The following is an 8,767-nucleotide window of genomic DNA, read 5'->3' on the forward strand; positions in this document are numbered from 1 at the left end:
GGAGTTCGTTGCAGCACGTAATCCGCCTCATGCGGTTGTTCAAATCTCTGCAAGGCCCTGTATACCTTCTCCGCACTCTGGTGCCATATCCGAAGTAACCCTTGCTGCGCTCCAAATCCCCAGTGCGGGAAGGCAGTTTCTTTTCACGGACCATTCGGTGGCCCCTGAAGTACCTCAGTATGACTTTAACTGTGGGGTTTCTCTCTCTGTTGTCTCTGGCTTGGACTCTGGGAAGTGGAGATCACAGACTATATTGTCTCTCTCTGAGCGTTCTACAATATTTGGTAGCTCCACTAATGATTGCTTCTCTGCCTCAGCGAACCCATGGTTATCCCTCACGGAACCTTCTGTTGTGCCTGCGTCCTCTGTGTTGGAAATACTCCGTTCACACCTCAAGATTTCGGTCCCTAAGCCTGGTTTACTGTTCACCTTGTCATCTACTATACCCATACCTGGCAATGCACCCACCCACCCTATACCCTCGCAGACCACTACCCGGAAAACCTCTGGAGGAGAAGACCCTCTCAAATTCTAACGTGATGATGTCAGCAAAGACTTTGTCTGTCCGGAAGGTCGCCCTGATAAGCTCTTTCAACTATTGGTGCCTCTTGTCCTGAATTTTGGTACCATTACTAGGGACTGGGCTCCCAACGGGGGCCCTTCTGCTGTTTCTGCTCCAGAACCCCCTGGTTCTTCACAGCCTTGGATTTCCAAGCCATTTCGCGTGGCGAGCCACGTACCAATAATTTCTCTACCACCACTTTCCTATCCTAAGTTTGTACTCGCCAATGAACTGCTGGTTTACGGATGCCCTGCTCGCCTAAAACAATTTAGGAATAACTCCATGTCTCCAAGACCAATGAGTGCCCACGAGTCTCTGGACCACAACTTTACTCTCCATCCTAGACAATTCCGGAACAATTCCAGGTCCCCCAACTCTAGGAGTGGTTATGATCGCCCTGAGGTCGATCCTGAAGGGGGGGGTACTGTAAGGAATCGGGGGCCACGTCCCTTGTGGTGTGACCCCACCTTACCCACTACCAGTACTGCAGCGGCTGCTGCCCCTGCCCCCCGTCGCCACCCATGCCGCCGCCCAGTGCATACCTTGAACTCTGCCGTCGCCATCTTGGATTCTGGCACTGGTGTTACAGACTCTCAGCTGTGCTCCACTACTTCCTGGTCTCTCAGCCACTCACGAGCAACTCCTCGACACGCCTCCACCATGCCCCTCGTCCGGATTGGTCACTGTCGCTTTAAATATTCTGCTTTGGCTACACTTCCTTGCCGAGCATAGATCCTTATGGGATGTTACCTGTGTTTCTGCCACAAGCCTTGTTCTTTCGTTACATATCTCTGTTTTTGTTCCAGTTCGTTGTACTCGTCCAGTTTCCTCCAGGCCTGCTGCTGCTACGCTGAGTTCCTGAGTTCCTGGTTCTTACAGACCTGCTTCGTTTGCGCTGTAACACGGGGTTACTAGTGCTGCCTGGTGGTGTGCCTATTGCGGTCAGTCTTCCCTCTCCTAGACCGGAGCCATGGGTCGTGGACGCCACTCGCGTAAACCTCGTTCCCGACCTGCAGCGATTGCGCTGACGCAAAAGGACCAGCTTGATTTCCTGTTGCCGACTCCCTGCTTGAACTACGACTACCCGGATATCTCCTACCCCGACTCTGGCTTGTCCAACAACTATGCTGTTATCTCCAGTCCTGAACCCGGCCTGTTTGACTATGAACTGCGCACTCCGGACCAGTCTGCGCGGTATAAGGTCGGTGATTTCATAACCCAGCCTCAGCCCCGCGGTCCGGTCCCGGTTTGTGGCGAGCACAATCGTGACACAGACAATGAATAAGCTATGTATTTAGACAATTGCTTGTATTGAAAAAAGACACGTCTCAAAAGTCACGCCACTAATATGTCCTGCCCCTAAATCACGCCTCTAATCAAAGCTATGCCCAAGACACACCTAGTATACGCCCAGGACACGCCTATGATACGCCTCTAACCAATATCTTTTTTTATTCTGTATAAAAACCATTACCCTATGAGTAATAAATTGAGACAAAGGATTTGAAACCTGGCGTGCGTTACGTTTCATTTTGTTCGTCTCCCAGGCCTGATAAGGTTCATCAAAGATCGAAGATAACAGTGGCAGGGCGTGTAAAGCTTCCTGGGAAGTCTGCTGCAAACAGGTGCAGATAGTGTATCCAGTCACAAGGCTTCAGTGTACCTGGCAGAGGAAAGGTTCCTCTCGGTTCTGGAGCGTGGGTGAAGGAATAACGGATTTTCCTTTCAGTTTTGGCGTCCAGAAGTGGGAAATTCACAAAGGTGGTGAGTATATACCCTGTATGTAAATTTTTATATATGATACTTCACCCCCTCTGGGAATTTAATAGACCTAAATTGTGACTGAAGAATTGGGATAGGCCCTTTTAAACAGAATTTTTGGTTAGAGTCCAGTAAATTCTGTGCACGACTGGACTGTTATCTCTGATCTAGCTGAACGACCATTGTATATTGTGTAAGTATAAATATTGCAATTATTTGTCATAATTAAGCTGTTTTTCTTTAAGCCACTAATGGGTGCTTGCATGAGTAAGAATGACTCTGGACGGAAGCCTAGGAATGTACAATTTTTAAATGCGAGTGTAAATCTGGTCTGATTCCTGAGGAATTTGTTGCTCAGACAGCTAGTCATTACCCGTTTGTCGAATATGCAGAAGGTTGTTCTCGGCATGAAAATAAGGCAATGTATTTACAAGGCAGAGGGCAGAATAGACGGAGATCTTATGCTGGTCCCAGAAATCAATCAGGGAGAATAGCTCAGAATAATGGTGTCTGTTTTAATTGTGGTGGTTTTGGTCATTGGCAGAGAGTGTGCCACTATCAGTGAGAAGCAGGGAAGTGCTGCTTTGCCCGTGGGGGCTCAGAGTGAAAGTCTCTGTAAAAAAAAAAAAAAAAAAAAAAAAAAAAAAAACACCGCTACTTTATGTAGAGTTTGTTTGTAACCCTGATGAATTTTCTCCTGAATGATTTCTTGTGTGAGACACTGTATGGTCATGCTTATTAACATCTGTACAAAAAATATGAATATTAGTTGCTCATGATGAAATCTAAATTTTAAAAGGTTTTAAAAAGGTGTACACCGAATAAGGGAGAAATACCTCACAACGGAAGGGGAGTATATTCAGCTCGGTCCCTGATTATAGTTTGAAAGGTTTATTCGTCCTGGCCAGGCGGATACTTTTTAAACCGGACACATTTCTTTTCGTGTGTGGTATTTCTATCTTAATAAAAGGAGGGGCACAGTCTCTCTCTTACAGTTTAAAGAATGCGAAGCATTCACATTAAAATGAACTAGCTCTGTGCTTAAGCAGTTTAATCATGAGAACAAGGTAATGTAGAACTGTCTTCTTTTCCGTAAAGCAGTAAGATAACACATTTCAATTTTATTTCTACAGGATTAAGATGTTTTTGTTTAAAATGCTGGTAAGAGCTCATAAGCACTGTTTGAATTAATATATTGCATTATATATGTATATAACGCCATTAATGTACATAGCGCTTCAAAAGGAGGGTGTCCATGGTGTGAGCGGAGTGTGATAATATCTGCCTTTAGCAGCATGGAGGTCAGTTATTTTAGCGAGAATTGTCTCCGTTAAATAAGCAGTGTAGAAGCCATACAAGACAGGTAGGGTCAAGCTTGCTGTTTATTTAGTCATGGTATAACTGTTGCATGTTTGAAGATATTTTGTTTAGCTTAAAAGAGGGCATAGTTAAAACGGGATAGCAATTGTATTGATGGAAGTTTGCAGGAATATGAGATTTCTTTCAGAAGGCATTCAGGTGAATGAGTGAAAGAATGTTGCATGCTCCTGTAGGCATAGACTTGGTGTTTATAAGTAATTTGAAATATTCCCGTTATTTAATTTTTGAAAGACCATACAAAATGCAGTTTTAGGACAGCGTGGAAAGCTTCATATTTAACATTAAACTAACGTTAGAATCCCCTGCGTGAGGATTAATCCAGCAGTTAATATGAATTAGACAGCGAAACCCGTTATCTGTATTGTGAAATTTCTGGCTGTTTTCCCAGAAAAAAAAAAAAGGCGCTTTGAAAATTATTATTTTTTTTTTTTCTTTTTAAAGTCAGAGTGTCTTTTAAAGTTAATGCTGGCCGTGTGCTCAGCACTTTGCAAAGAGTTCAAAATTATTTGTCTATTTTAAAAGGAAATCTTTTGTTCAGGATTTCAGGATTTTTTCTTATATTGTAAATGCCACAGTTGTTAAAAGACCTACTGCAGGCTTTTTTTCTTTTAACACAAGCAGTAAATATTTTTATAGTCACAACACATACAAATCTATTTATCAGTTTATTTTGCTATATATCAAAGCAACCTGTTTTCATAACAATTTTTGTATTTTTGTATTTTTGTTCACATAGATAGATAATATATGAACAAAAGAGGGGAGATACAGACTTCCGGTGACGTCACAGCCGATGGTCTGCTAGTGGAAGAGCTCCCGGCGCCCTCACCAATACAGACATCAGAATAAGCTTATCCCACACCTCAAAAACCCCGAAAATCGTCCCCACACCGTGAACAAACACTGGAGAGATGGCAGGGAAGCCGCAGAGAAAGAGCCAATGCCCCGTCACCAAGTTCTTTCCTCCGGCGCAACGCCTAGCTGAGATCAACCCCGAGGAGCAAGATGGCGCCGGTGAAGAACCAGAACACGAGGTGCGCAGCGGCCGACAGAGCCCGACTGACTCAGATCCCCCCGTCTTAAATAAAGATTTTTTTGACGCTTTAATTATTAAAATGAGGAGAGGAGTTCAGGAGGACACGGAAAAGGCCCTCCAAACCATCCGAGCAGAAGTGGAAGCACTGACGGAGCGGACAGAAGATCTGGAAGTAAAGATGGAGGTAGTCTCAAACGAGCAGGCTGAGACTCACGAAGAGGTTCTGAGATGCGGAGATGCGATCCGACACATACAAGACAAACTAGAGGATATGGAGAACAGGGAACGGAGGCAGAACATCCGCCTCAAAAATATCCCTGAAACTATCACCCACGAAGAACTCCAACCATACCTCCGCAGACTCTTCCTGCAGCTCGTCCCTGATCTATCAGATCACGACCTACACACAGACCGTGCCCACAGAGCCCTGGCCCAGAAATCATCGGACCCAAACCGGCACAGAGATGTGGTGCTGAGAATGCACGCATACTCTGCTAAAGACCGCATCATGACAGCGGCCAGAGAACTGAGAACGGTGACCATGGATGGGGTACAAATCCAACTCTACAACGACCTCTCCCAAATAACAATAAATAAAAGAAATGCGCTGCGCCCACTTACCTCCTATCTCAGGGACCAGGGGGTAAAGTATCGATGGGGATTCCCCTTCAAACTAGTGGTGCTCCGCAATGGCCGCCACCACACAGTAACAACCCCTGAAGGCGCTAAGGTCTTTCTGAAAGCGCTGGGGATCCCTCTCCCACCGCAGAAGAGCAACCGCCTCAGCACTGAGGAGACGCCGGAGATGACCCCCCAAGAAGTCCCCCGAACATCGGAGAGACTAGCGAGTCAGCGTCTCCGGTGAACCCTGAGGATCAAGCCAACTGCAAGACCCATGAAAACCACAAGAGGCCCCCACAGTCATCCCACACTGAACCAGAGGCCCTAAAGACATCAGCAAATACCCAACACAAGAACCCTCAATGAATAAAACAACCCTTTGGCCACGAGGTCCCCTAGATTACACCCCACGAAACTATCTCCCCCTTCCCGACCCCCCCCCAGCCCCTCTTTCACCCCTCACCACCCCCCCTCTTCTCCTCCCTTTCCCCCACCACTCTCCCCCCCCCCCCGCCACTATCTCCTCATAACCCACCCATACCCCCCTTCCCCCCCCCCCTAGCCCCCCCCTCCCCACCCCCCTATACGTTAAATGTCCACTTACCTTCTCCGCCCCCTTCTGAGTCCGAGGGGAACCGAGGCTCCTCCCGTGGTGTCTCGGACAGCAGCGGGAAGAAACGGCATCCGCGATGATCCTTGCGGGGCGAGTCCCTCTCGCGTCACTCACGCGTCCCGGGGCTGCATCTACGGAGACCCAAGCACCGGAGACGCGGTCCGGCTGCTGCACACCTCCACAAGCACGTCCGGTCGGCGCTCCTGATGGACAAGAGGTGCACCGGATCCCCAACCTAAAGATTCCCGTGAATCAAGTCAGCAGAACCAGAGACTTCATCTATGGACACTGCACCCCGTGATCCGCTCCCAGAGGCATCCCCCCCCCCCCTCCCACAAGTGGCAGGTTGTATGAACAGAAATCTCCCCCCCCCCCCCCCCCTCTCTCTCCTTCTCTCCCTACGATAAAAGTGATGTACCCGGATATCTCCCATGGAATCCCTACTACCCCAGTCTACCGCGACCCCCCCGAGCCACACCCCCCCCCCTCTCCCCGTCAAAACAAGGATGTATACCTTCAAGGTCTTGTCTCAATTGTGCACCTCTACTGAAGCTCTCCCCCAGATCTATATGGCTCCCAACTGAACCCACAATTGTATGGTCCCAATTTGAACCACCCGGTCCCCCCTCCACCCCCTCCCCTCTTCACCCCATATATACACCCCCCCCCCCCCCTGAACTGGTCCGGAGTAGCACTAGACACTATAGCTCTCCCCACAGCAGTAGACATACTATAAAAATCTCAGTAAGTTACAACTATACACCCCCTAACAACGCCCCGACCCAAAACTAAGACCCCCTCGGAGGCTAACCCCAAACAATAGAAAAGGACATACATAATATGTCCCCCCTTCCCCCCCTCCCCTTCTACCCCCCCCCCCTCAATATCCAGACTAAATACCATGTTAGATACCCCCCCAAGTCTCCCTCCCGCCCCCCTCCCCGTCGCGGATAGCTCTCCCCCCCCCCCCTCACCTGCCCCCTCCCACCTGCCCCCCTCCCACCATAAACGAAGACCTGTACTATGTTTAACCAGCTTGTATAGATATATGCCAATATATGAACAACTACTGATTGAATAGAAGAAAATTACATTCTGAAAGAGATTCCTCGGCCTAGGATTGAGATTCCTCCCGAATGCACTGTTTAAATCCCCTGTTAAGTACACGAACAATGTATGCTCCCCCCCCTGCCCCAGGGCGCCCCCCCCCCACCTATCCCCCCCCTCCCCCCCCCCAGAGGAGAAATGTTTTAGGTCGAACCAACATGTATTGTTATATACCAATGTTTGAATGTGTATATAATGAGCAGCTGATAATAGCAAGGTACAAGGGAAACCTTGGCCTAGGATTGGGACCCCCCCCAGAGAGCAAGGTTTAAACTCGCTGCTAAATGTATGTATACTATATGCTCCCCCCCTCCCCCCAGAGGAGAAATGTCTTATGTCAACCCAACCTATACTGCTATATACCACCGTTTGATCGCATATCCTATGAGCAGTTGATACTAGCAAAGTACAAGAGAAACCTTGGACTGGGAGGAGGACTCCCCCCGAGAGCATTGTTTAATCTAGATGCTAATTATGTGTATACTATATGCTCCCATCCTCCCCCCCCCCCTCTCCCTAACTCTTCCCCACTCCCCCCCCCTACCCCGTGTACCCCTGCCCTCTACCCCCCCCCCCTCCCCCCCCCTCCCCCCCTATCCCCTCCCTCCTATCCCCTCACCCCCCCCTCTTCCCCCCCCCTCCTCCCACCTCCCTCCCCCCCCCTCCCCTCCCCCCCCCCTCCCCCCCTCCCCCCCACCCCTACCCCTACCTCCCTCCCCCCCCCCACACCCCTCCCTCCCCCCTCCCTCCTCCCCCCTCCTCCCCACCCTACCCCACCACCCTTCCCCCCCTCCCCCCCCCCACCCCCACCGCCCTCCCCCCTCCCCCCCCCCCTCCCCCCCACCCCTACCCCTACTGCCCTTCCCCCCTCCCCCCCCACCCCTCCCTCCCCCCAACCCTCCCCCCCCCCTCTCCCCCCTCCCTCACCCCCCCCTTGCCCCCCCCCCCATCCACCCCCCACCCTCACCTTCCCCAACAATGTTTACTAAAGATGTAAAAGACTGTCTATGGCCCAAACCAAAGGAGAGTAAGGCCTCCATAAGCCAGAGGTGCCCTCCCCTACAAGGACACCCCCCCCCCCCCCATAAGCAATGGGGTGGGGGTGCTGGACCCTTCTTTCTGGCTACGGTCCGTGAGTGACGCCCCCGAAAGTTCTCCCAGGGGTTTTTATTCCCATCCCCTTGACATCAAAATGTCAAGAGGAACCTTTTTCGGGCTCCAAGACAGCCCATTCTCTTTCTTGTCCTCCTGTGTCCTCCCCCCCCCCCACCTCTCCCCCACCACCCCACCCTCCCCCCGTCGACCTCCACCCAAGTCCCCTTGGGGGACCACTAAAGACTACCCCCCACAGACCCAAACAGACGCATCGAACCAACCCTGACATGGAACAATTCAGGGACAGGGGCTTACCCCTAAGACCCCCCCCCCCCCACACTGATGGCATCGGATCAAAATTATTTCCCTGAACCGTCAAAGGCCTAATTCGGTTCGCAAACGCAAAACTAGCCCTTCAAGAATTTAAAAAACTAAAGGGATATAATTTGTATCCAAGAAACCCATTATAACAATGTACGACCCGCCAAACACATTTAAACACGTATACCCCCAGGCGTTTTCCGCTTCCTCCCCCAGCAAGAAAAGAGGGGTGGCCGTCCTGATTAAAAACAACATACCATTTGCCCTGACG

At 50.0% G+C, this 8,767-nt stretch overlaps 1 protein-coding gene across 1 annotated transcript; it reads left to right on the forward strand.

Annotated features, from left to right (window-relative positions):
* Positions 1-2,351: 2,351 nt before the first annotated feature.
* LOC142468023 (uncharacterized) lies at positions 2,352-5,856 on the forward strand. Its single transcript, XM_075574081.1, has 2 exons — positions 2,352-3,390; positions 4,440-5,856. The coding sequence occupies exon 2, from the start codon at positions 4,615-4,617 to the stop codon at positions 5,602-5,604; it is 990 nt and encodes a 329-aa protein (XP_075430196.1). The 5' UTR covers positions 2,352-3,390; positions 4,440-4,614; the 3' UTR covers positions 5,605-5,856.
* The last annotated feature ends 2,911 nt before the right edge of the window (positions 5,857-8,767 follow it).

The sequence above is a fragment of the Ascaphus truei genome, chromosome 17, assembly GCF_040206685.1.
Source record: "Ascaphus truei isolate aAscTru1 chromosome 17, aAscTru1.hap1, whole genome shotgun sequence".
Classification (NCBI taxonomy): domain Eukaryota; kingdom Metazoa; phylum Chordata; class Amphibia; order Anura; family Ascaphidae; genus Ascaphus; species Ascaphus truei.